The sequence below is a fragment of the Fusarium musae genome, chromosome 6 (assembly GCF_019915245.1).
Source record: "Fusarium musae strain F31 chromosome 6, whole genome shotgun sequence".
Taxonomy (NCBI): domain Eukaryota; kingdom Fungi; phylum Ascomycota; class Sordariomycetes; order Hypocreales; family Nectriaceae; genus Fusarium; species Fusarium musae.
The window spans coordinates 3,020,948-3,046,582 of NC_058392.1; the positions used below are offsets into that span (position 1 = coordinate 3,020,948).

The window sequence follows — 25,635 nt, forward strand, 5'->3', positions numbered from 1 at the left end:
TAATTCTCCGAATTGCAGCGCTCGAGCTACACCCGCATCTTCTCAAAGTTCTATGGATGAAGGCCTCCACGATTTCGAGACATTATCTGCCAGTTGAGCGGCCGTCGCTCCGCCAGCCATTCCGGCGCATCTAAACAAACACCACCACAAACATGTCGAGTCTATCGCCGCCAGGAAAAGCGGCATCGCAAGAAACGCCCGCGCGAACTCCTTCGAGAACTCCAAACCGCCGCGCTATTAGCGCTGAGCCGTTTTCTGGTGTTCACACACCCCTCGATCGTAGCGGTGCTCGAGACCTGCGTGCTTCTCTTCGCCGTGGTACACCAGCATCTGCCGGTCGATCCAATGCGCCAACTCCTCATGCCAAAGCCGCTCGTCGGCTGCTTGACCAGCGCCGCACGGCAATGTTCACACCTGGAAAGAACCGCAGACAGAGCATGTTGCAACAGAGAGAAACACCCTTGGATATTTTACGAATGCTCGGTCGAACACTAGCGCCTAAGAGTCAGCCTATTCACTCGTCATCTTCGTCGTCTCCAGGGAATAAACGGAGCTCGTCACCGGAACGGAGGGAGGACAGCAACTTATATGATGATGACGATGATGAAGACGACGATCTACTCGCGAGGCCACCAAGACTATCCTTGCCGTTAGACATTGAAGATGCTTCTAGTACCAGCTCAGATTTGCCTCCACCAAGGTTGTCACAATTGGATGAGGACAACTTTACTATGCAGTCTATTGAGATGCCTCGAAGGATTGCGAATGACTCTCGGTTATCTCGAGGGAGTCCTGGCAGCGAACGCATGAGCGACTACTTCAATGAAGCCACAGAGGGCGATATTGAACAATCGGATTTCTTCCCCGGTCTGCTAGAAGATCTTCAGGCGAGAGCTGGGCAGGACGATATGACACTCGAGCCGTAAGTCTATAACCGACTAATTAGATGCAATGCATTGCTCACATAAAAACAGTATTGAAGCAGACCAGACCCGGCGAATGACCGAGGGCCCAGGAAGTGACTTCAATTTCGAGTACCCCGGTGGACTTGAGGATGGAACTGTCTTTCAAATGTCTGACCCCGCCAACGATCTTCAAGCAACATCACCAATTGGCGAGCCGTCAGTAGCAGAAGCCAGGGCAGATGACACTCAGGATCCCCGCCCCGATGTTGCTTATGGATCCGACTCCGATGGTGGTGGCGGGGACTTCGGAATGGACGGTTGGGATTATAACGAGGGTGGCGTCGACGATCATAGCTCAATAAATGAAGAGCCAGTGCCAAAACCAGAGCCAACAGTCACAACCGGGTTACGTCATGAACCAGCGGATGATAGACTACCTCGCGGCTTGAAAGCAAAGAAGCGAAAGCGGATATCACAACATGGCATTGAGTACCCCTCACTGCCTCCGGCTTTTGTCAAGCGAGTGGCCCAGACGGCTCTCCAATCGTCAGGTCTAAGCAACCAGCGTCTATCGGCGGAGACATTAGATGCTCTCATTCAGTCCTCGGAATGGTTCTTTGAGCAGCTGGGGGACGATTTAGGAGCCTATGCGGATCACGCGAAGCGCAAAACAATCGAGGAGAGCGACGTCTTCACACTCATGAAAAGGTATGTTATTCCACTGGGGTATCAGCTCCGTATCTTGTTCTAGCCATAAATTCTAATATCGTACAGGCAGCGTCAGATAGGGCCGCGTTCCTCCATGTTCTCCTTGGCACAGAAGCACCTCCCCAGAGAACTCCTCCAGGAGCTGAGAATGCCAGTTCCGCAACCCGCTAAGCAACGCAAGGCGAGACGTGTGTCGGGCCGAGGCGACGAGGCAGAAGTTGCACAAGATGCTGAAGACACATGAGTTTTAAATGGTGGTGCATGCGTTATGAGATATGCAGTTTACAGGCCCTTTGAACGGGCTACACGACGAGCGACGTCGTTGGCAGGCTTTTTGACTACCATCCAAAGCATGATGGATGTTGCGACAGCAAGGCCATACCTAAAGCAAGGAGTTAGAAGGCCCGGTGCCGATGTGCATGAATGAGGGCAACTTACCAGGTAAAGATATACTGGGCATGGTTGTTTCGCAGGTTTACCTCCGCGGGTCGGCCATAGGGAATACCGCGAGCCTCGAAGTCGACCATTTGCATGAACTCGGGTTCTGGTGTCGTTAGCAAGACATCACGAGATGGAAGATTATGATGATAGACATACCCATAGTAGCCTCAACCCAGACAGGCTGGCTACCGGTCAAAGCAGCCATCTGCTTCACATCCGGGAAATAAAACATGCCCTTCTCGGGCTGATTTTCTGGCGTAAACATGTTCTTCTTCCACGGCTCTCTTAAAAGTCCTTCCACTGTGACCTCACCCGTAGGTAGTCCATCAGGTCGTGTCCTCTTATCTCTGTGCTTCTTGTCGATCCAGCCTCGGTTAACGAGAATTGTCGTGCCGTTCTCTCGCTCCAATGGTGTGACTACCATGTATCCATCTGTACCATCTCGCATACGCGGTCCGATGAGCATTTCTTGATCATGTCGGAAATGACCCCTCGCTACGACACGGCGATAGTCAAAGTCATGGATGGCATCGGGATCGATGGTTGGTGGGAGAGGTAGAGGGTCGCGGATCAGTCGGTCTTCGAATTTGGCGATGAGTTCGGATTTCCAGCCTAGACGCTGGACTTGCCATGTTCCGAGGATGAAGGCTGTAATGGGGATAATAGCTGATTCAATTAGACCATACTCTGTCCAATTGGTGAGTCTTGAAGCATACCGAGGATGATTAGACCTGGGCCATGGCGTTTTCCAACGCGGACAAGCTTTGGAGGTCCGTCGAGAATAGAGACGAATTCTGGATCGTCGGCTGATGGCTGTTGCTTGCGACGAAAGAAGGATGATGTGAATTGTCTCCTGGGCGGTGCATTTGTGAATCTTTTACACCTCGGGATCTGTTTCGACATGCGCAGACTGCGCAAGACGGTATGAGGTGCGTTCATTATGTCTGATGGCGCATTGGAGGCGTCAGGTTAAGTGGTGATAGCTAGCTGTTAATGATGTCGATTGTGGTGGGTTCACTCAGGAATAGACCCACCTTGGACGTTGAATCCCCTACTAAGGATCTGCACCTCACCAATATCTTATAGAAGGCAATGCCTTGTAATTGCAATTGAAAGCCTCTATCAATTATTACCTCCTATGATCTAAATGTATTATTAAATGACCCAGGGATTTCAGCCAGATATTGAATAACAGACACCGAGTATAGCATCCACGAATATTATTGGTCGTTACAGTACATTTGTACAGTGTAATATGCTGAGTCAAGAGGGGCCAACGTTTGCTCTCATACTGTGTTGTGTAACCCAGCGTCTCTGGAATTATTCTCAGAGCTTGCGCGGGTCGGTCAGTCACATAAATCCATGGTAATAGGGTGCAAATTGAAAGTTATGAACACGTATCAAGTCTAAATATCTAAATGGAGTCTGAATCGGATTTAATGTGTCAACTGCGAGAACACACCCATTCCTGCTGCCTCTCCTGCCAATCTGGCCTGTTTGCCTTGTTCCTGGTGCTTATTCTGATGATTGATACTTACGTGACGTGTTTTCAGACACAATTACACGCTTATATGATATTTTGGCCACGAGTTGAAATGTATTTCAGTCCGAAGTTGAACAACACTGTTATGGCATGTCTTACACACAATTGGTTGACCCGAAGAACAAGTGGCTCTTGACACAGTGTAAACACAGCTTAGTCAAGAGGGGTTCCATGTGCGATGTGATACTGTATTGTGTAACCTAGCGTCTTTGGGATCGCTTTTGACATACCCTGGACCCCCAAATGGATATCACTTTTCAGTTGAGACATGGGATAATACTGGTGAGATACTGCTACATATAATTGGTTGACCTCAGGATTAAGCGATACAGTGCAGACACTGCTTAGTCAAGAAGGGAATCATGTGTGACATTATACTGTGTTGTGTAACCCAGCGTCTTTGGAACTGCTTCATGGCACACCCTGGATGAAAGTGGCTGGCATTTCAACCAAATGTCGCGTAACATTGCATGTGCACATGACGAGCTGAACTCAAACGGTTCTATACAGTCTAAGACAGTGTATACACAGCTTAGTCAAGAAGGGAATCATGTGTGACATCGTACTGTGTTGTGTAACCCAGCGTCTCTGGAATCATCAACCTCAATATCGGAGCAAATAAGGCTGCACCGTGAGCTTGCCTCAAACATCAATTACCCCTTGAAATCCGAAAAAAGCAAAAACGGAATTAATACCCGTAGCTTCGTACAATCGTACCCAAGTGGCTTTTTGTCTAAGAATTCATTCTCGGCGGTCGGGGCCATATGGGTTCACGGCAATATTCGTGCTCATCTGCAACCACCTGCGGCCACCCGTGATGTTTAGGACCTTTTGGCCCGATTCCGAACAACCAACACGAATATTTCCTCTTCTCTCACTCAACAGATGCGTTGCATTACAACAGTGTTTCGTCATAAGACTGAGACATACATGTTGTTGAGATAAGCAAGAAACGCCACGAATCACCTGCGTACAAGTAGGCTGAAGTGCCCGCCTCACTTTCTCTTCTTCTCCCTCACCTCTGTTCTTTTCCTTGACAAAACTTGCATGGTCAATCCTCATGGAGAATCTACCAACCCGAGAGCGGTCCGGTTCGAAGAGCTGTGCCGAATGTTGTTTTCGAAGAGTAAAGTGTGTGTTCGACGGCGACAAGGCTGAGTGTCAGGAGTGCAGCAAACACTCCCTCACCTGCCAGCCGCAGAATGACGACTCATCTCCCGAAGGCAGAGATGACATGCCTCAAGAGTTCTCGCGGTTTGCCAGAAAAGTTGAGTCACGAATGATTCTTCTGCAGACTGCAATCGAACTCTTGGCTCGCAGACTTGACGCTCAAGCTACTAGTAGCAATCGGGTTGACCACAAAAGCGCGCCAAGCTACCGGGCTGTGAGCGAACCATTCGAGGTTGGTATCACTTTGGAGGCTCTGAAGGTCATGATGGCTTACGTAGTCTAACCATCTTTACATCACAGATAACGCAGACACCACACACGCGTTTGACGGCATCACTTCAGGGGCTTGTACCCGACCAGTCGGTTCTGACCAGGATTCTGCACCACAGTAGCAGGTTCACCCAGAATTGGGCGAGCTGGCCTCTAGCAACGGTGTCACACCAATACGAGCAGCAAGACGATGACTCTGCCGCTGTCAACACAGTTACCGTGCTTGATGCTGGATTTCCAACAGACGTCGAGTCAGCTTTAGCGTTCATTGAGAAGTCATTGTCCCCAAACCGCCAAAAACCACCAGAACCTGGCGCTGTCGCAAAATGTATAGTGTGGCTCTGCCTCTCTATCAAGGAGCTACCGATGAAGTTCAAATACGCCGACAATCGAGCACCAGCACCCTTTGAGCCAATGCTACTTATTTCCAATTGTATCGACAAAGTTGAATCTCTGTATAGAATCAGCTCAACACCGGTCTGCAATATCGACTTTGTCCAGGCCCTTCTCCTCCAAGGCGAGCTATCCCTCGCCATAGGTCGCCCGACGAAGGCATGGAAGTGCATCAGGACTGCCATTGAGAACGCCATGCTCCTGGGGGTACACCAGGGCCGGTCTAGCCTGCATCGAGCCATTTGGGAAGAGTTGTGGATTCAAGACCGACAGCTTTCACTCTTCCTCGGAATGCCTCATGCAGTCCCCGCGCAACTGGGGCCCAGGATTTTTGAGGAAAAATACCCCCTCGCAGAAAAGCAGGCTGTTCGCCAGATAGCCATGCTATCAGGTCTTCTTACAAGCCAAACCCTGATGAAAGAAGACACTACTAGTGCAACCATCACACGCACCCTTGAAGAGCTGAAGGAATTGAACTACATGATTCCGGAGGATTGGACGAGAGGACACCTGAAATATGTCCCCTATCTCCCGCAGGCCTTCACCCGTGCCAAAATCAAGATCCTGTATCACTCGTTTGAGCTCATGCTGAACTGGCCCAAATGTCAACTGTCAAACATGAATCCTGGGAAAGTTGAGGACTTTGAGCCGGCAAGGAAGGCGATCCTAGCATCAGCACAGGAGATCATAAAAGCGCAAGAAGCCATGAGAGCCCCGGAACTCGAGCAGGAGACGGTGGTGAGGGCTGACTTTGTGGATTTCCTTGCTTTTAAGGCTGCGCTTCTTATGATTGCTGTCATTAAACACAGGGCAAACCCCATGCCGGAAGAAGAGAGCAAACCTCTCTGGAAGATGATAGACGAGCTGGCAGACAGGTTCCAGGAGACGACCAAGGTATATGACGATATGTTTGCCAAGCAGGCTTGCCTCGTCCTCAAGATTCTGTTTTGCGCAAGCGAAAAGGATTATATCTGGTGTGGAGCGTATGAAGCAGTGATCCCCTACTTTGGGAGACTTCAGACTCAAAGAGTCATCATCGCGAGGGACTGCAACAACCCCAGCCACTCTGGGAAAAACCTGGCCAGAATAGCTGTCGTGATGGAGTCGGATAACGTCGTTTTTGGACCGCGGTTTGATCGTGTCCCGGAGCTGGAACTCGCAGCGGACTGGACTCAGTTGGGACGTCCAAGGGTCTATGGATGGAGAACATCTTTTGACTTTGAATGTTTGACTCTTCAAGGGTTTTAGGATGTATTCTGGGCACCAATCCGTCAATATAGACATGGAACTAAATATTGGTCAACTTTATGACATAATGAGACGTTTTTCCTTATACAACTTTTGCAGAACATTTTATCCAGATGTGCTCAACACCCTCAGCGACGGAGCGATGAAGCATCCATCATGCTCATCCCCATCCCTTCCATTCCGCCTCCCTCCATCGCAGCCATCATCTTTCTCATCTGTGAACCATCGCCTCCTCCAGGGGCACTTAGATACACAGCCTCTCCAACCATACGCAACTGCATAGGGAAACGAGGATCGCCATAGTAATCAATGATCTCCTGCTTACTCGTCTTCTTCTTCAAGTTCTGCCACTGACTTGAATCCATTCCCAATTGCTCACACTCCTGCTGCTTCTCTGGTGTCCACCATGAAGGAAGCAACCCTCTTCGGACTGATGCTTGTCTTAAGAAGCGTTGAAAACCTCGAAGTCCGTTTGAAGCACCGCCGTAGAGACTGTCTGAATCTGCTTGACTTTCAAGGTTGTACATGTCATCCATGCGGAGACGATAAGTGTCAATCAGAAGTCGAAAGACGTCTTTTTCAGGACGGTTGTGCAAGTAAGTGCCGTTATCGAGACGGGTAAAGGGGTTTGGAACAGACTTCTCCAGTCCCTTCTTTGGGGACTGGCTCATTTCGTCTGGATCATGGATGTTGGCACTGGCAACTGAATCTGCCTGCTTGCCACAGATCTTCTTGTGCACTTTCCAGTCGATCTTTTGACATTCCCGAGAGCAGTATTGTGTAGTGGAACACTTGGCACACCGCTTGAGCTGAACAGCAGGTTCCTCCTTGTGGCAGGTGTTGCAGGAAGCCATAGTGAAATGATTCGTTGGATGTCTGTCTCAGTCTCCAGTCTCGGAGTCTTTGGCCTCTTATTTGATGAGAGTTGAGATGATATCAAGAGAGGAGATGCAATCAAGTGATGTCGGTGGCTTGAGGTTTGCGGGGATGTGAATCAACCAGGATCACCCTGGTCACTATCACCAGTTCTCGACTCTTCTTCTACGAACAATAATGATATGATGTTGTTCTGCAACTGAGGCTCTTTCCGGCCTAGACTATTCGGTATTCCCGTAAAAGCGGCCAATGGATGTTTCGACTCTCACCAGAGGCGGCTTCTTTGAGAACTGCCTAAGGCACAGTGTGAATGGTGTCAAGCTTAAACAAGTTAGTGACTCCCGCCGTTGGGTGTAAGTCGCGAGTAAGGTTTGGATACTTTACGTTGAACGAGGTAAACGAGGAGAGTTGCCGATATATATAGTGTATGTTATCATGCAACGTTACTTGCTGCCCTATGGCTTGCATCTACAGCCAAACAAGAGTGTGGTCTTGGGCTTCTTAGCAGATGCTTGCTACAGCCGCTTGCTCTCCAAGCAGGATTGCTTTATGATGGTTTACGAGTGGTAGCATCGGTCAAGACAAATCTAACTGGTCGATACCGTTTGCATGGCGTCTGTAGTGCCCAACAACACCAGTCTACGTAAGTGAAGACAACTGGGAAGATGCTTGTTGAGAGAAACATGTGTTGCTTGAAGTCTTTGCTAGCATCTGGCTAATTGTCTCTACTCTCGAGGAAAAGCTAGTGATAAGTTTGTGTGGACTTGGCATTGGTATCAAGCACTCGAAAGCAAGTAAGCCAATGACTTGTGGGAATATTCGTATTGATTGAGCCCTGGAGAGTTTCTTCCCAAGCCATTGGAGCCCAACCGACCTGTGCCTGTGCCTGTGCCTGTCGTCGGTAGGAGGTGGCCGAACTTATCGTACGACATCTATTTATTATATTGGTAGCGCTTATACTAGTCAACTTAGCCAAAATGTAACCGCGGTCGTGGACCAATGACAAATACCAACAAGTACCGAGCAGGGATCTTTTACGACATAACCAGAGATTTGGCTACATATTACTCTATACCTTTATTTCCATCGTGGGGTTCTATCTGTCTGTCGACACATGTGAAAACAACCCCCCAAATATCGCCATTCGTGGCATAACTTGAGTGCCCAAGATTTCTGACAGCTGACAACCTTGCAAACGGGGCCGGATCTTTTTGGACCGGATGGTGTTATTGCCGCTCCGGGAACCAAGTGCGGGTATGCATAACAAGTGATGGTCATCGTTAACAGCTTAGGTTGCGATCCGTGATCTGCAAACCGCATAACCGGCAGTAGTTTGATCTTGGCTTATCTTTGCAACTTACCTACCTATCTAGGCATATTTCCAGTGGGATAATTGACCCCCTGTCATATACCATATGTATCTTCCTGAATGACAATGACTCACGAATGAACTCGTCGACATGTCTCTTGGCTTTCAGATTCAACATCATACTACTTGGTGACATAGCTTGCGAGACAATACAGTCCATCGTCGATACCGAACCCACTGCTCCTTTTCAAACACCCAGAAATGCTATCGCTGTGGGCATTACTTGAGCTCCTGAAAGGAACCATGATCATAAATTATCCAATGCAGATACTAGGATACATACAGAAAGATTCATGAAAGAGTATCTATTGTCTTGGTCACCATGGCCTCAATCTGCTGCCATCTGCGCCGTAAGAGTTCCCGCTGGCTACTTGAGCCGCCCTCTACCTCATCTATGTCACCCAGAGTCTTTCCGATGATGTTCAAAAAGTCTTTCAATGCTGTCAACAGTAATTCATCAACCTCAGCCTGCGACGAACGCCCCTCGTCCTGAGCATCAAAGAACCGCTGCCATTGCCTTTGTGTACAGCATAGCATTCGCAGAGCGACCTGAGTTCTGTGGCAGCCTAATGTCTGGTCATCGAGAGTGTATCTTCCAAGAAAGTTGATACTTTCAAGGTCGGCACGCTGTGTCTTGTTCAGCATCGGAAGAATCACTTCATCTAGGTAGACCTCGTCCCAGCGATTCGTATCTAGAATGAAACCGTATTCGGAGAGGAGAAAGTCGTTTGAGTGAGGCCCATACGATACGTAGACTTCCTCACCTTGGCGATAGACTCTATCCGACTGAACACTGTATCCTAGGGCTGAATAGGCGAGCTTGCATCCTTGGTCAGCATGATTGAACAGGTCGGCAGTTGGCATGCAGACTAGTCGGTCAGCATGAGCGTAGCTTTTCATCTTGGGCATGCTGTTGTAGAAGGTTCTGGTGTTGATGAGCACCCAAGAGTACAAGTACTCATCCCTGGTCAACTTGGGGAATGCTTTTAGAACAATTTCGCACTCGCGTCTGAATGTGGCATTCTGATTATCCAGGATATCCTTAGCCCTCTTGGGGAGAAGGGCTTGAAGTTCACTCGGCCACATCATGGGCACACCAGCCTCTAGATCTTCCCGGGTTGGTAGAACTGTTTTCCATACAGAGAAGTCATCACTTTCGTCAAGAGCAATTTCAGCAGCCAAGACGCCATGAACTGAAACTCCTTGAAGGGTTTCCGTGATGTTCTTTGGCACTGTATCAATAGTGCGAACTGCCTTCATAGGCACACTCAAAATAGTTTCATTTGGCTTAGAAAATATTAGAATAATTTCGAGAGGAGATCTATTACTCACCTTGATATCGCGAGTCGCGACAATACCAATACCACGGCCTGGAAGAATTCGAGGTTCAACACCTTTCAGTTTGACTCCTTTACTTTCTGCCCATGGCAGGAAAGCAGGGTCAATGAGCATTTTGGGATAAATGCACTCTCGCAAGGAGAAGCTGAAGAAAGAAATGAAAAGTCGGACCAGAAAAAATATATGTTACATGTTCCCTTTGACTCATTCATTCACTCTCCCATGTTAGATCCTTTGCAAAGTTTCTACTGGATGGCGAGCTCAAGACCGCTGAGTCAGCCCCCGAATCCCGAATGTCGGCGCTGAAGCTAGGGCCACGTGATGCCATAAGCGTCATAGCTAACCTACCTAAGGTAGCTATGAGGCTGCTCTGTCCGTTCCTCCACTCATGATGGCTTGGTTTACATCCATTCAAGCCTTGTTTAAACAGACATGATCGGAGTTGATTCTTGCCATTAACTTTTTGCTTTAATTATTTGACCGTCCGATTTACTTGCTACACCACTAATCAAGACGTCTTTCTTCTTTACTCACATGACAAATATTCACCAAGTCTCAAGGGAGTAGAAGTCAAGACGAGACAGCTCTAACCTTGACAACACGTCGCAACTTTATCCTGCTCACAATCGCCCATTCACCCACTATTTTCAATTTCTCCATAATATAAATCAAGAGCTCATCGACTTCAACCTAATTCGCCATGTTTTATGAAGGAACTCTTCAGGAAGGCATCTCGACAGCCGTCGGTCAGCAGAAACTTGTCCTATGTTTCGTGACAGGTATGTTTTGTCATCACCCAGACCCACGCAATAACTCACACGCATTATAGATGAAAGCGACGAGAGCACACAATGGGAAAATGAGTTTCTGGTCGACGATACGGTAAGGATCATGGAAATCTGAAGATCATATGTGATGGGGCTAATTACGGTGTAGTTGAGCGACTTACTCAAGGAGCATTCTATTGCGCTCCGTCTCAAAGCTGGGTCCGAGGAAGCCGGATATCTAGCTCAGATCTTCCCTCTACCACGGACTCCGACTGTTGTTATCATTAAGAATGGAGAACTAAAGGAGTACATTACACCGGGGACCAGCAAAGAGGATTTCTTGCGGAGAGTTCAGACTGCTTTCAACTCCACTGCTGCACCTGCACCTCCAGCTCCAGCTCCAGCTCCAGCTACCACCCAACCAACCCCGGCACCAGAACAGGCCAGGCCACCACAGCCCCAGACAGAGATACCCGCAGCTTCAGAACAGCAGAACACTCCACCGACAGCGGCTCCTTCAACATCAGAGAATGTTCGTCGGATACTAGCTGAGAGGGCTGCCAGACTTCAAGCCCAAAGGGAGGAGAATGAGCGCAAGGTGAAGGAGGAACGCGCAAGGACCAAAGAGAAAGCCAAAGCAGAGGCCGAAGCTGGTATGGATACGGACAACGCCCGAGCTCATAAGCAAGCAGAGGCAGTAAGGAAGAAGAAACAGAAAGATCAAGAGGAGAAGGCGCGGATTCTCAAGCGCATTGAAGACGACAAGGCAGAGCGACGCCTCCGTGCCGAGCAGCGTGAGAAGCAGAAACTTGATAACCTCAAGGGTGGCGACGTTGCAGCATCGTTAGTGAGCGCACCAGAGACAAAACTGTCGAACTCCTCCAAGTCTGGCGCGATAACGGCTCTTCAAGTCCGCTTGTTCGATGGATCAACATTGAGGAACCGCTTCAAGACGACTGCGCTCCTAAAAGAAGTCCGACAATGGGTAGACGAAAATAGAGGCGATGGTTCGCAGCCATACACTTTCAAGCAGGTCCTCACGCCTCTGCCGAATAAGAACATTGATGAGACTGAGGAGGACAAGCCATTAGGAGACCTCGGCCTTTTCCCGTCTTCGACCTTGGTGCTTATTCCCGTCAAGAAGTTTACGACCGCCTACGATGATTCACAGGGCATTGTTTCGAGAGTTATTGATTTCATTCTCGGCATTTTCACATGGATTTTCAGTCTGTTTGGGGGTGGTGATGACCGCACTGGGCACCGAGGGCCTACGAGCGATGCGCCCGCCAGTTCTCAAGACCGTGTTCAGTCATTCCAGAATCGCAGAGATCAGCAAAGAGATCAACAGTTGTACAATGGAAATTCGGTAAGACCCCGTATCCCACTCTGTATCATGAACTTGCTAACACCACAAAGCTGAACTTTGAGCCACGGCCAGAAGAAGAGGAGAAAGATGAATGAAGGGGTTTCCCAATTTGAGTGGGAGTAATGTCTTTTTTTGTTGTATTATACAATTGACAGCGCTGAGATGTAGCACTAATGTGTCCCCACCGGTTCCCTATATGCATGCACGCTGTCGGGAGATATATATCCCCGATGTTATTTCCTTTCCCATAGTGATATCAAGTCCCTTTTGTTCTCTTTTCAACCTCTAATTCGTCCATGCTTACTGACCAGCGGCGGCCTGGCAAGCCTTGAGTTGCTCAAGGTACCAGTTGCAGATCTGCATGTTTCCGTTGTTCTCATCCATGCACTTTGTGAAGTTCTGGGCGACGCCGGCGCAGTTGTTCTGGTTCCAGGACTGCTCTTGGGGAGCAGCCTGAGCCTGGACGGGGGCAGCAGCCTCGGAGGAACCGCCGGAGAAGAGACCGCCGATGGCGTGGCCTACTGAGGAACCGATAGCGACACCGCTGAGAACAAGTTAGCTACACGTGTTCGAAGTATGAGCTCTACAGGTGCTCTCGGATACATTGCTCCACCCGGAACTTGGAACTCCTAAGACACCAATTTTTGTAGATTCGCAAGGGGATGCTTACGCAGCAGTGCTGGCCATCTGGCCGAACAGTCCGGGGCCCTGAGAACCGGCAGCCTGAGGAGGCATGGCCTGGGCGGGAGGGTGAGCCGCAGCGGGAGGAGCAGCGTGGGTGGCGGCAGGGCGAGTCTGCTGGGGAGCAGGCTTGGGAGCAGCAGCAGTAGGGCGCGAAGGAGCGCGGCCGACGGATCGTTGACGAGGCATTGTGTTTGTTGTGTTGTGAGGGTTTTGGTGGGAGATTTGGTGATGCGATGTTAGGGAAGTGTTGAAGAACAAAGTTCAAGATGTTGAGTTAGCTATGAGGAGAAAGATCGGAAAGAAAGAATACCGGAGGCACGGATTTCGGAGGCGCATATCAAAACAGCCAATCACGAGGGGCAAATTTCAACGAGGGATGGGGAAGATTGGCCAGTAGGGCCTCGGTAGAGGCATTCCCTCAGGCGCCAGGGGCCCAGAGCACTCCAGGGCCTTCCGTTGACAGCCGCTGGGCAACTTTTTAGTGGGCACCTCCATTAATTGAGTCATGAGGTTAGTGAAGGCTACGATTGATTACGACCGTTTCCAACGACGGAGATATCGGGCATTTCACTATCGGATATAAGTCCTGTGCCAATGTAAATACAAACAGTGAGTAAAGCAGTTTCGAAATTTCATTCTAGATGTTAACTCTAGAGCGGTCTGTTCTACTATATCAATGCCCCGTACTCCATTTTCGTTATACATCTCATAAGCGCAGCGTTTATGGTGTGCATCTGCCCATGTATCGGGGATACAGGCAAGCTTCTCGCACTGTCCAGAGCTTGAGGAGCCACGCCAGGAATCTAAACAGTTGTCAGTATACATCAAATCATAGAAGTATCGAATAACGTACCGCTCAGCTCCCAGACCGTATCCTCCGTGAGGAGTAGATCCGTACTTGCGCTGGTCAGTGTACCAGAAGTATCCTGTAGGATCAATACCCTCTCGCTTGTAGCCGGCCATTAGCTCCTCATAGTCCCAAATTCTCATGCTGCCTCCGACAATCTCGCCAACTCCAGGCATCAGAACATCGACGGACTCGGTCACGCGGGGGTCGTCCTTGGCCCTTGACATGTAGAAGGACTTGATCTCGACGGGGAAGTGAGTGAGGAAGATGGGGCGGTTGATCTCGTCGGTCATCTTGCGCTCAGCAGCCTCGGCACTGGTCTCCAGTCAGTCTGTGTGCATTCGAAATTGGCGAAACACTTACATATCGTCGCCAAAGGTGTGGTCGTTACCATCCTCGTTCTTGATACCACGCTCTCGCAGCCAATCAATGGCATCGGAGTATCGCATGCGCAAGAAAGGTCGAGAAGGCTTCTCGAAGTCGGGGTTGTACTTCTTGATAGCCTCAGCGGCAACAGGGTTCTCGAGGGTCAGATCGATCACACGGCAGATGACGTGCTCAAGATGGTCCAGGAGGTTGTCGAAGGTAATGAAATCGAGTTCAGCCTCGACGTGGGAGTACTCAGAAAGCTGCATTAAAGTTAGATGCGATCACTTGGATATAATATCTAGCTTGTTGCCTCATATGGGTACTTACATGGCGACGGGTAAGGGACTTCTCAGCACGGAAAGACTTCTCAATGCAGTAGCAGTCACCAAGGACAGGTAGGACAGTCTCGAGGTAAAGCTGACTGGACTGAGTCAAGTATGAAGTCTCGCCATAGTAGTCGAACTTGAAAAGAGTAGAACCACCTTCGACCTGAGTCTGTACAAGAGCAGGAGGGCTGACCTTCTTGACGTCCAACTCCTTGTAAACGGTGTGGAAAGCATCCTCGACAATGTCGCGAACGAACATGACGGCGGCGGGCTTCTCGTGGCGGAGGGTAAGGTGGCGGAGGTTCATGAGGGTGTTGGTATCACCGTCAACGGGAACCAAGTTGGTGAAGGCCTCATCACCACCAGGGGCCTTGGCGATGACCCTGAAGTAGTCGGCGCGAAGTTCTCGGTCCAGAGGGGCGTGAGCACCGGCGGGAACCTCCCAAAGCTCACCAATGATCTCGAGAGAGGTCTCTCGTGAAAGAGTAAGGGCATCGTAGGTCTTGGAGAGATCTCCGGAAAGGAGACATTGCATGTAGTTGAGACCGCGGCGCAGAGTCACAAAGATAAGACCACCCTGCTTAGCGACACGGTTGACACGGCCCTGAACGGAGACGCGCTTGACTCCCTCAGTGGGCTCATCCTTGCTCTTTCGGAGTTTACCAATCTTTGAAGGGTCGGTCTCTTGGAGGTTGATCGCAACAGGCTCGGGAAGTGAAGGGTCGTTAGTGATCTTCAGCTTCTTGGCCTCCTCGAGAACAGCCAAACGAGCGGCCTCGTCTTGAGCATCCTTCTCAGCTCGCTTAGCAGCAGCCTCGGCCTTTTTCTTCTGCTGAGCAGCATAGGCGACAGCCTTCTTCAGGGCTGACTTGGCAGCAGGCTTGTAACCCTCCTCATCGTCCTTCTTCTTAACCTGGTACTCGGACTCGGCTCCATGGCGGTAGTAGGCTTCAAGAAGAGACTTGAAGGGGGCGGCCTCAGTGCCCTGAATCTCGGGGAGATCGCTTCCGGCTTCTTCGTCGACGTAGATAACCGCCATTTTATGCTGTGCTTTGTTTTCTGCTTCAATCGATGCGAAAACAGAAATCGCGGCCTTGGGTAGGAACTTGGAGGGGTTGTGGTGCCCCGCGATTGCTCCCCTTGCTTGACTCACGCCCGATAATGGTGGGGTGAAAAATTGTTAGTCACCTCTCTGGCTTATCTTTCCACGTATTAAAGCGATAAGAGCTCAACTTTGCCATAAATCTAATGCGATGCCGGATGACAAGGGAGATGCTGTCTGGTAAGGAGCTCTTTGTAATTGTATGTCTTATCTTATTTTTTCTTGGCTGAGGGATTGGAGCCTTTTATACACCTCCAAGGCCGGCCAAGGAGTCATCATCTAGGTTTTCCTTTTATCAGCTTTATGCTGTAGCAATTGGTCAGTCATCATGGTATTGAGGTCTATGTCGTGAGCTAGAAGTTTTATTTGCTGTTGAGGCCACAAGCATATGCCAATTGAAACACAAGTCGTGCCCCCTCTAGATGCAAACTTCACTGTATCCCGCAAGAAATCAAATTTCGGAAGCAAGCTGCGTTTCATAAGAGTCCGATGTCTAAGTGTAGTTGTCTCATCACTATCTCCCCAAAGCAAAAGTCAAACCCAAGTTCCCAAACGCCATGCGCAGTGAATTCAACTCTTCAAGGGGGCCGTATAGGTCCCCAGCCATCTATTTGCCTGACACAATCTGGGTATCATTGTAAGCCTCCACCTGAAGCCGCATGCTCTGAATTCCACCATCAACAGCTGGCGCCAGACTTCTGTGCGTTTTTCAACCATTTGGCCCGTTAGCATCATAATTCTGCTTTGCAATTCAGTTTTTCGACTTGTTCTTTTTGTTCTTCTTCTGCTTCTTCTTGTTCTTGTCTTTTCCATCAGCAGAAGAGTTAGGCTGAGATGGAACAGGCGACTCTTCTGCTGGCCGCTTTCGGTTCTCAACAGACTTGAGCAGTGCCTTGGCTCGTTCCTCTGCAATCTTTTCGGCAAGCTTACTGCTGATTGTTTTGTTGTCGCCCTGTGAGAAGTCAGTCTTGGATCTGTGATGGCTTCGCCGCAACATACCAGGTCCGCCTTGAGGATACGCGCGGTAGCCTCTTGGTTAATAGTCAGGGTACGCGTTTCAGGCTCCGGGGGAGACTCGATGTTCTTGATCTTTCCAAAATATTGCTGAATTCGCTTGAGTTCAGTAAGAACGGCTTGTGTTTGAGTCTCATTGCCCTCATTTAATTTCAGTGATGCTATCGCGAATGTTAGTGTGACCATGTGGCCTCGTTTCAGGTGCAAGAGAGCTCACAAAACATTAGGGATTCGATCGCGTAAGCTGTAAGTGAGAACAGTTTCGCCTTGTCTAATAGGGGCAACTGAGAGGCCATGCCTTCGAGGTTGCCCAACAAAGGCTGTAGCTTTTCTTCAAGATCATCGAGCTGATTATCCAGCCGATCGAGATCCGGTGTGATGTCCTTAACGTCTGTCATGTTGAGTTCTGTGGTTAGGAATGCTGAGAGGCGCAATGTTGCGATGTTCACGTCGTCGCATGAAAGACTTCGCACAGGCGCAGAAACTTGTCAACCATGAGACCCAATAAGGCTTAGTGGCTTTTGCATTCATGAAGCGAAGTAATGCAACTAAAGGGTACCACAGTCCGAGAACTACTCTGAAGCTGAAAACAAAAGAATGCTGGAAGTGGAAGCTTTTCATGAATTTTGGATACCTTTCAGTGAATTCCGTACACGAATCCTGTTACTTATATATTCCTTTCATGCTGTGTAGCCTCACCACCGGCTACTTTCAGCATCGAGCCAAACGATATCGGAGCCGAGCACTCATTGGCCAATTATTGATGCTTTTGAACCCCACTATTGATCATCAAAACTTAGGCTCTTGTTACTCTAATTGGCCTGGTCTAAGTCGAAACAAATGGGAAAACGGACTCGCCTGTGCTATTCTTTAACGCATCACCAATTTTAGTATCGACTCACCAACTCCAGCGCAACTCGACGTCTTCACGAATTGACGAAATAGCAAATCGATGTATTGTTAATCAGACGTACCAATAACCGAGTTCCAAAGGCTAGCCTCCATCGCCCCTCGCTCGAGTCTGGATGCGCGCGTGCACATATTAAACCTCGATCTTTCGGCTTCTGAGCCACCTTTTCTCTCCACGACGACTTGATCACCAGCTTGAGGCTGGAAATCGTAATGAAGATGCGGGCGACGACTCAAATAGCGCGAAAATCGACCCGATGGCTCCGAAGTGGCCCCAGTTTCGGCTATATACGAGCCTTTGCTTCGGCAGTGCCTCCGACAGAACAGAAGAAACCAGAAGCCGTACCCCCAGAACTCAGCAGTGCGCCATCACGGCCATGGAAAAGCTCTATTACCCAAGCCGGATCTCTCACACCTACATCAACAAGCCCTTCATCGCAGTTCTACGTCCCCTCGGTTGTCATTCCAGCTGAAGCAGCGAAATCTGGACCAGTACATAAGATTCATATCCTGGGCGAAGATGTTAGATCAAGATTCATCGCCCACGCTCTATGTAGCGTTTATGATTCCGTCGAGACGGTGCCATTTCGCGAGATGCCCAAGTCAAGATATCGAAATGTGGAAAAGGTTCAACCTGAACGAACAAGGAAGAATGCATATGCCGAGAAGAATGCAGCCATCTCCGACAATGATGCTCTACCTCAATGTGACCGCTCGCATATCGATGAGTTGATAGTTACCGGCCGTGGCTTTGAGGCTGTTAAAGCGATCGCTTCAGTCAAAGATCGAATCGACGGTAAAACATCGATTTGTCTTCTTAACGACGGCATGGGAGTGCTCGAGCAAGTCCGCGAACAGCTCTTTAACGGAACCCAGCCTGAGCCCAACTTTTACTTGGGCCATATGTCCCACGCGCTCGCTTTCAACCGGAACAGGGATTCTGTTAAGCAGTTGAAGAGTGGGCGAACAGTCTTCACCAAGGCTGATCCGGTACTAAATGCGGAGAAGGAGCTCTACATCCCTGTTGAGCAACACCCTAGTATGATGCTTTCGCTGAGGAGGGTCAAAGAGCTCAACACAACCTTCAGTACTTTCGAGCATTGGCTAAGGTTCAAACTACCCTCCGTTATGTTCACGGCTGCTGTTGAGCCCGTTTGTGTGCTTCTTGACCTCCCATACCAAGGTCTATTGGAAAATAGAAATGCCCAAAGGCTGATGGATCAGCTTCTAAGGGAACTGGCTCTAGTAACGGAGAACATGCCTGAGGTCCAAGACTCGCCCGACCTCTTAAAATTCCTCCGTGGAGAAGGCCTCAAAAAGTTCTGCTACCGTCGCATTACAGGCAAGAGCAAAGCCCCCAGTGATCTGCTGACACGCATCAACAAAGGTCTGCAAACAGACATTAACTATCAGAATGGATACTTCTTGAAGCGGGCTAGGACTCTCGGCATAGACACGCCCAGAAATCAACTGATGGTTCAGATGATTAAGGCCCGACGTATTGAAGAATTGAAAAGGTTACGGTCTTTCATACCTGTCCAGGAGGCATTACCGGACATTGTTAGGGAGAAGTTTCAGCAGCGCAGATTGAAAAATGATTTATTGTAGAATAGGGTTTTAACGAATTGCAGCTTTGGCACTTGGGGCGTTCTATATATGGCTGAGGATTTCACAATAGCGCTTGAATTACTCATACAAAAGACACTCAACAACTCTTTGTCAGTTGACAGGATATTTGACACCAAATCAGTAGTATCATGATGTTCAATGTGTTGCTTGGTTTGGCTTACGTAACCCAATGCCCCTCCTACGATGTGCAAAGCAGCCCCGCGGCGTCAGGCTGATCTCGCGACTCACCAAAACGTTGAAGAACGTCACATATCAAAATCATGGACGACGCAGAGTTGGAACAGGTAGCGCATTCTTTCGGTCTCATCTAAATTCATCACTGATGGTCTTCGCAGTTACGAAAAGCTCGCCTGGAGCAACTGAAGGCTGAAGCCGGTGGTAGTGGAGGCGGCTCTTCTGGTCAGGAACAACAACAGCAGCGCCAGTCAGTTGTCTCGATCCATACCGTGCGACACTGTTTTACTGACCTTGAAATAGACAGCAGCAAAATGACGCTCGCCAACACATCCTCAACCAGATCCTCCATCCCGAAGCCGCCGACCGTCTAGGCCGTATCCGACTTGTGAAGGAGGAGCGCGCCGCCGACATCGAGAACCGACTTATCACACTTGCGCAAACCGGCCAACTTCGACAGAAGGTCACTGAGGCACAACTCAAGGAGCTTCTCAACGCTATGTCGGAGAGCAAGGAGGAGGAGAAGATTGTTGTGAGCAGACGCAAGGCGTGGGACGATGACGACGATTTGGACCTGTAAGACGTACCTATGATACCATTGAATTGAGGATTAGAGTGAGGAAACAAGGCGAATTCGTGGGCGGGACCTGCTTTTCTGTCTCGAGTAAAAGGAAACAAAATGAATGTGATGGCTCAAGGTGCAGAATATAGGAATTCTTCCTCAGACCTTGAGGGGAAAATCTGCGTTGTCTGCTCGTATGATTTGATGATGTGCATGGTTCGAATGATTTGACAGATCGGGAATCTTGGAACAGCAATAATTTTGGCCTCAATAAAAACGCTAAGTGGTAATTCTAAATTTGACATTTAATACAGTAGAGTACAAGTATTGCAAGAGAAGTCAGATGGGAGAAGGATATTCAGACAATTATAGCCCCTGCTCTCTCAGCTCTTTGAGTCTCTTCTTCTCCTCCCTCTCCCTCTTTCGTATGTCTCTCATATCGGGCGGTTGCTCCATACCCAGCTCTTTTCTTAAGTCACTAACATCATCCTCAAGTCTCTCTTCCCAGAAGACATTAATGACTTCTTTGCTCCGTGCCCCATTCTTCAGAGCCCAGGGTAGGTATATCGAGGCAAATCGCTGCCTCTCGCTCCTCTTCATGGTAGCTGCCGCAAAGATACTTAATCCCGTCATGGGAAGCAACGTATTCGCAAACTCGAAAGCCTTGAGTGCAACCTCACCCTCGCGCACGATAGGCAGACCAGTCAGAGCGTGGTAGAAGTCATGACACTCGCGATATCGCTGCATGACATATGCGCACTCTTCGTCGTCGATGTACCGCACCGTAGCTCGAGTATCGGGGGAGACGCCTTCGCGATCGAGCCAGCCTACATAGGCGCGGCCAACGGAGTTTTCGGGTAGCGCACGTAGAGCTTCGAGGGAAAGGGTTTTGGAGGAGATTCGAGGTCGAGCTCGGAGGATACGACGGCCGGTTGGATCGGCGAGCATAGCGTCGCGAAGGCGATAGATGAAGTATGGTGTGGCTGTGGCTTCGCCAGTAGCAGCGATGAGGTCTGAGGGTGATCAGCTAGAGAAACAGAGGATTCCCGCAGGAAATCAAACTGCATACCATGGCGATAGGGGTCGAAAAAAGACATTACGCTGGCCCCAATGGCCAGCCCAGCCCGCTCAACTCTCGTTAGAGGAACATGGCCTGGGTAGTTTGGCGGGGGTCGGTTCAAACTTGTGAAGCTCCTCGATGACAAAGAAGAGCAGGATGCACAAGATGTTGCCCGTACCAAGGTACTAGCATTCTGGGCAGATCCAATTGACCTTAGTTTAGGAAGTGCGCTCTTCATTTGGGCTCGTTATCTGAGGATGATGATAGTGGTTCGATGTTTAAGCTCTGGCGATGATCTAACAGGCTAGGCCATGACTCAGCTTCAAGAATTACCGAGAGACGGGAACGAATCAGCGCTGAAGTTTCTTGAGTGGAACTGTATTTATATTCGATTTGATCTCGTTTGTCGGAAAATAATTGAGTTTGTCTAAGACCTATTAATATCATGGCAAGTCGACGGAAATAATGAATCAACACCCAGCCTCATAATACTGGTGGTGGGATGTGGTATCTTGGCTTTGCACTGTAGCCAGGCTCAATCACAACCCTTGCGCAAAGGTGAAAACAAGAAGATGATGATCAGAGCAATGAAATTTTCATATTAATCGTGTACTTGAGATGAGATACGCGAGGGTTTTTGTCTAGAACTACCTACCTAGGTACCATATCTAACCCGAGTCGCGCTGGTGATGAATTGAATCACTCGGTATCCTTTCCCCTCTTCAAAATCCTCATCCTCTTCACACTCCGACCACTCCTCATACTCCTTATACTCATCATATACCCTGCACTCCTTTTTCTCCTTATCTCCCTCCTCATCCTCGTCCTCCTCATCCTCGTCCTCCTCATCCTCGTCCTCCTCATCCTCGTCCTCCTCATCCTCGTCCTCATCCTCCCTTCCCCTCTTGCTTTCTTGCACCCATAGACCTTTTTTCCCGATTTGCCAACCCCTAATGTTATCAGCTTCTATTACTTCAAAACCTCGAGCCTCCGGCCCTGGTAGCAGCTTCATGTTGATTTGTCTCAAGCCCGGTGGGACTGGTTCATGTTCGAGCATGTCGCATACTAGCTCTTCTGTCTCTCTGACTCTATCCAAGTCGCATGCGCAGCCCGACACCTCTGCTTCAATGGTGAGAGTCTCCAATGACAGAGGAAGTTTGTCATGTATAGTTATGTACCTCTTATTCTCATTGTCTATGGGCCCAACAAAGTTGAGCCTCCCGATTGATAGACGCCTCAGAACTTCCAGTTTTCTTAGACTTCCGATATAGTTCTTCCAATCAGCGATGTGAGGATCCCACATTGGTCTCGTGATTGAAAGCTCAACCAGCTTTCGCCCATGCTCTCTGAGAATATTGCCAAACTGCTCAAGATTGTGGGTGGGGTTTTTAAGGTCTCCGCTGCCTATGAGGGCCAGCTTGAGATGGGTGAGGGTTGTGCATTTCTCCAAGATGCATTGGAGGGACATGGGCTCTAGGGTACAGTTCTCGAGGTCAAGCCTTGTCAGGTTGCTGGGCGCCTTGTTCCAGTTCAACTTCGAACAAGTCTCGTGCCACAATGCGAAGCCTTCAAATCTCAGAGCCTTGATGCTTGGATGGTTGAAGAGACCACTGACTGTTTTAATCCCTATTGGGGAGCCCAGTGTGTCGTCATAGGATATAAGAGTTACTGACTCGAGATGGCGGAAAAAGAAGATATTCGGGATACCTTCAAAACACTGACCTGCTTCTTTGTTGTGCTCAAACCCAGCACAGCCGTGGTCTGGGCCACCTACAAATGAACCAGTCAAAAGAAACGGCGTAGATTTGTGGTCAGTAATCCACAGCTCGAGGTGCCTCAGCTCTGGCATGAGAAGCATGAGAAGCACTTTCAAACTTCTGTATGGCCGTTTGAATATTCCGACTCTCAACTCGTACTCTATGAGAGCCCTGAGATTTAGGGGGATTTTATCACCTTCAGGTGATGAGGACAGCCTCTTAAAATACTTGGTCATGAAGTCGAGGAAGTATGGAGGAGCCATGGGATCGTATCTCTGGGAGCAGAAAGTCCTCACGGCGAGGCCCCGCTCAGGATCCTGTTGCAGGCGTCTTGCAAGTTGCATCCATTTCTCATCAGGGTCCTCTTCGAGGACAAAGATACTTCGAAACAGATGGGATTCTGCAATATCACGCAATCGTTTGCAAACGCGGCTCAGAGACAATAGTGTCTGGTAGGAGGACTTTGTATCCCAACCGCCTTCCCAATCTTTGCACTCGATGATGGAACAAATGTGACGCAAAATCTCGTTGGGCACGCACAGAAGCATGATGATAGCGATTGGGGTGGTAATTGGGGTCAGAATGGAATGAGGGCAGAGAAGATGAGATGGGTGCCGACGGGATTGTTGCGGGGGATCAGGCTGGCAACTAGGTAGGCCGTGCTTAAGTACAAAAGGTACTTTTGTGAGGTACTTATGTTGTGTAACCCACGATAGGCAGGGTATCATCACGAGTAACATGATATGCACGAGCAAAGCTGTGGCTTGAATCAAGACTATTGTCGTAGTCTGGAATGATACCTTGCAGGTTGCCAATGAGAACTGTTTCTGCTCCGTCCCAAGTTATCTCTTCTCGCAGCTGAAAGTACACCGTATATTCACACCAGGTACTTGTATATATGTGATGTAATATCTCTGTCATACAGCAGTCTGTCTGCTTTTGCTCAAATTGATCATCGCTTTCCAAGCCATAGTTTCATTATCTCATTAGTTCCGTAGGTAGGGAGAGTGAACCGATATCCATCTTGCCATCCTATCATCCGCGTACTAGCTCAAGCCTCCAAGAATAATAAGGCTCTCTGGCAAACGAGTGCCGTAGTTGCGCCTCGTTCTTGACACTCCAGCCCTCAACTTTGGTGAATTTAGTGATCCTGTCATCCTTGCCGTCCGTAAAACAACCATATATAACTTCCTGTAGTTTGGGCAATTCATTGTTGCCAAGAAAGCGAATCACCCGGCTGTCGTTCACAGCAGACATTCTTACCAGAATGTCACGATTTGCCATCCTGCACACATCAACGAAATCCATCTCGACCGTCTCAACAGATTCAGGTAAGACTTCCTGTAGCGGGACAGCGTCATCAAGTGTACCTGCAAGTACAAATATTGGAGCTGAAAGGTGTCGGAGGCGCTCAAGTCCTTGTAGAGAGCCAATCTTGCCTCGTGCGTACTCTTCGCAATCGCAAAATCTCAGCCTTAGGCCGACAAGGGCCTGTCCAAACTCTCTGAGAATGCTCCCAAAGTCGTACAGGTTCACCGTCAAATCCTCTTCATCTACGTCGTAGCAATCTGTAAGATCCAGGTCCAAGTACTGTAAGGCCTTGCATCGAGAAAGACTGTAGTGTAGGAAAGCGGGCGTGATCATACCAGCGTCGAGTGTCAAACTCTGTAGCCCACTCTGAAAGTCTGGAACAACGGGATGGCTGATAGTAAAGGTGGGTGCAAAAGGTGTCAGGAAGAGTCGCTTGATGCTAGGAAGGAGTAGCAAATATTGCGTGCTACAAGTGCCCGAGTCTTCTAGTCTGGTCCGTAATGGCGACCAGTGTATTTCTTCCAGCTGACCGAGGAAGTTCGCAACTAGTTCTGGTCGATCTGCTGTGCCAGGCTGGGGAGTCCTCATCTCTCCCCCTAAGATCCAGGTCAGTGCCTTGGAATGTGTCTGGGGGTCTGACAATACGACCATCCGGAGCTTCGGCATGAGGGCCAGAAGAAAACATGTCCCAGCTCCAGTGGCAGAGGATCTTTCTATGTCTTCCCTCAGCAAGTCTCGGAGTTGAGTAGGTTCAACCCGTTCAATGCTTGGTGGCCAAAAGTCACTGTTGACCAAGGAAGTTTTCCAGTCTGCTGAGGAACTCAGGTCGATTGCACGGATTTCCGACCTGAGCTCCGGGTTCAAGAGAAGCGTACGGGCGAGTAAACACATCCTTGTATTATTCTGTTGTCCGTATAGCTTTCCGCCCGATATGGTATGATACAGATTTCGCCTGGCCAATCTGTAGAATTGATGGCTGACAAGACACAGTGATTTAAGAGTTGGAATATCAGTGTCTTTGGGGGACGGATAGAGGCCATGATCTGACCCGTCTTCGACATCTATGGTATCCTCGAAGTTGGAGAAGACAAGGTCCCAGATCTCATTACACAAAAACGGAGGCATATTTGTACTAGAAGCTGCATTAGTCCTGGATACTCTCCCTGCTCCTCCTCTTCCTAAGCGAGACTTACATGTGATGAGTGGTTTTATCGCAGCGGGGTTTCGAGTTGTCGAAGAGTGAGGGAGCAGAATTAACAACAACGAGAATAGCAGCTCCCAAAAGCCTCTTGTAACCCCAGAGAAAGAAGCTTTTGTGAATTTCATAACTCTTGGCGATTACCTGAAGCATGTTCGAAAAGATAGATGCGCAAGCGATAGATCAAAGTTTGGAGAGCCAAGAGCTTATTTCCAACGGCAAATATCGTCCTTGCTGTGTCGTAAGTGAAGATGGGTGGCTATTGTTAAGTCGAACTTGGGTAAAGACATTCATGCTCG

At 49.1% G+C, this 25,635-nt stretch overlaps 14 protein-coding genes across 14 annotated transcripts; 5 read left to right on the forward strand and 9 right to left on the reverse strand.

The window, feature by feature from the left end:
- Positions 1-152: 152 nt before the first annotated feature.
- J7337_008791 (uncharacterized protein) lies at positions 153-1,857 on the forward strand (the record flags this gene model as incomplete). Its single annotated transcript, XM_044826398.1, has 3 exons — positions 153-922; positions 975-1,613; positions 1,680-1,857. The coding sequence occupies 3 exons, from the start codon at positions 153-155 to the stop codon at positions 1,855-1,857; spliced, it is 1,587 nt and encodes a 528-aa protein (XP_044679315.1).
- Positions 1,858-1,895: 38 nt separating this feature from the next.
- Positions 1,896-2,993, reverse strand: J7337_008792 (uncharacterized protein; the record flags this gene model as incomplete). The annotated part of the gene is made up of 4 exons (XM_044826399.1): positions 1,896-1,995; positions 2,052-2,157; positions 2,211-2,720; positions 2,771-2,993. The coding sequence occupies 4 exons, from the start codon at positions 2,991-2,993 to the stop codon at positions 1,896-1,898; spliced, it is 939 nt and encodes a 312-aa protein (XP_044679316.1).
- Positions 2,994-4,657: 1,664 nt separating this feature from the next.
- Positions 4,658-6,678, forward strand: J7337_008793 (uncharacterized protein; the record flags this gene model as incomplete). Its single annotated transcript, XM_044826400.1, has 2 exons — positions 4,658-5,041; positions 5,068-6,678. The coding sequence occupies 2 exons, from the start codon at positions 4,658-4,660 to the stop codon at positions 6,676-6,678; spliced, it is 1,995 nt and encodes a 664-aa protein (XP_044679317.1).
- Positions 6,679-6,806: 128 nt separating this feature from the next.
- J7337_008794 (uncharacterized protein) lies at positions 6,807-7,532 on the reverse strand (the record flags this gene model as incomplete). Its single annotated transcript, XM_044826401.1, has 1 exon — positions 6,807-7,532. The coding sequence occupies one exon, from the start codon at positions 7,530-7,532 to the stop codon at positions 6,807-6,809; it is 726 nt and encodes a 241-aa protein (XP_044679318.1).
- Positions 7,533-9,214: 1,682 nt separating this feature from the next.
- Positions 9,215-10,375, reverse strand: J7337_008795 (uncharacterized protein; the record flags this gene model as incomplete). The annotated part of the gene is made up of 1 exon (XM_044826402.1): positions 9,215-10,375. One exon carries the CDS (start codon positions 10,373-10,375, stop codon positions 9,215-9,217), a length of 1,161 nt encoding a protein of 386 aa, XP_044679319.1.
- Positions 10,376-10,961: 586 nt separating this feature from the next.
- J7337_008796 (uncharacterized protein) lies at positions 10,962-12,489 on the forward strand (the record flags this gene model as incomplete). Its single annotated transcript, XM_044826403.1, has 4 exons — positions 10,962-11,040; positions 11,091-11,143; positions 11,198-12,394; positions 12,445-12,489. The coding sequence occupies 4 exons, from the start codon at positions 10,962-10,964 to the stop codon at positions 12,487-12,489; spliced, it is 1,374 nt and encodes a 457-aa protein (XP_044679320.1).
- Positions 12,490-12,694: 205 nt separating this feature from the next.
- J7337_008797 (uncharacterized protein) lies at positions 12,695-13,264 on the reverse strand (the record flags this gene model as incomplete). Its single annotated transcript, XM_044826404.1, has 2 exons — positions 12,695-12,938; positions 13,065-13,264. The coding sequence occupies 2 exons, from the start codon at positions 13,262-13,264 to the stop codon at positions 12,695-12,697; spliced, it is 444 nt and encodes a 147-aa protein (XP_044679321.1).
- Positions 13,265-13,799: 535 nt separating this feature from the next.
- On the reverse strand, positions 13,800-15,659 carry J7337_008798 (uncharacterized protein; the record flags this gene model as incomplete). The annotated part of the gene is made up of 4 exons (XM_044826405.1): positions 13,800-13,881; positions 13,932-14,240; positions 14,289-14,554; positions 14,622-15,659. The coding sequence occupies 4 exons, from the start codon at positions 15,657-15,659 to the stop codon at positions 13,800-13,802; spliced, it is 1,695 nt and encodes a 564-aa protein (XP_044679322.1).
- Positions 15,660-16,473: 814 nt separating this feature from the next.
- Positions 16,474-17,134, reverse strand: J7337_008799 (uncharacterized protein; the record flags this gene model as incomplete). Its single annotated transcript, XM_044826406.1, has 3 exons — positions 16,474-16,674; positions 16,722-16,897; positions 16,954-17,134. The coding sequence occupies 3 exons, from the start codon at positions 17,132-17,134 to the stop codon at positions 16,474-16,476; spliced, it is 558 nt and encodes a 185-aa protein (XP_044679323.1).
- Positions 17,135-17,858: 724 nt separating this feature from the next.
- On the forward strand, positions 17,859-19,253 carry J7337_008800 (uncharacterized protein; the record flags this gene model as incomplete). The annotated part of the gene is made up of 1 exon (XM_044826407.1): positions 17,859-19,253. The coding sequence occupies one exon, from the start codon at positions 17,859-17,861 to the stop codon at positions 19,251-19,253; it is 1,395 nt and encodes a 464-aa protein (XP_044679324.1).
- A 281-nt stretch (positions 19,254-19,534) lies between these two features.
- Positions 19,535-20,028, forward strand: J7337_008801 (uncharacterized protein; the record flags this gene model as incomplete). The annotated part of the gene is made up of 3 exons (XM_044826408.1): positions 19,535-19,558; positions 19,610-19,698; positions 19,752-20,028. 3 exons carry the CDS (start codon positions 19,535-19,537, stop codon positions 20,026-20,028), a joined length of 390 nt encoding a protein of 129 aa, XP_044679325.1.
- A 348-nt stretch (positions 20,029-20,376) lies between these two features.
- On the reverse strand, positions 20,377-21,308 carry COQ4 (Ubiquinone biosynthesis protein; the record flags this gene model as incomplete). The annotated part of the gene is made up of 2 exons (XM_044826409.1): positions 20,377-21,023; positions 21,080-21,308. The coding sequence occupies 2 exons, from the start codon at positions 21,306-21,308 to the stop codon at positions 20,377-20,379; spliced, it is 876 nt and encodes a 291-aa protein (XP_044679326.1).
- A 417-nt stretch (positions 21,309-21,725) lies between these two features.
- Positions 21,726-23,375, reverse strand: J7337_008803 (uncharacterized protein; the record flags this gene model as incomplete). Its single annotated transcript, XM_044826410.1, has 1 exon — positions 21,726-23,375. One exon carries the CDS (start codon positions 23,373-23,375, stop codon positions 21,726-21,728), a length of 1,650 nt encoding a protein of 549 aa, XP_044679327.1.
- Positions 23,376-23,862: 487 nt separating this feature from the next.
- On the reverse strand, positions 23,863-24,789 carry J7337_008804 (uncharacterized protein; the record flags this gene model as incomplete). The annotated part of the gene is made up of 1 exon (XM_044826411.1): positions 23,863-24,789. The coding sequence occupies one exon, from the start codon at positions 24,787-24,789 to the stop codon at positions 23,863-23,865; it is 927 nt and encodes a 308-aa protein (XP_044679328.1).
- Positions 24,790-25,635: the final 846 nt, after the last annotated feature.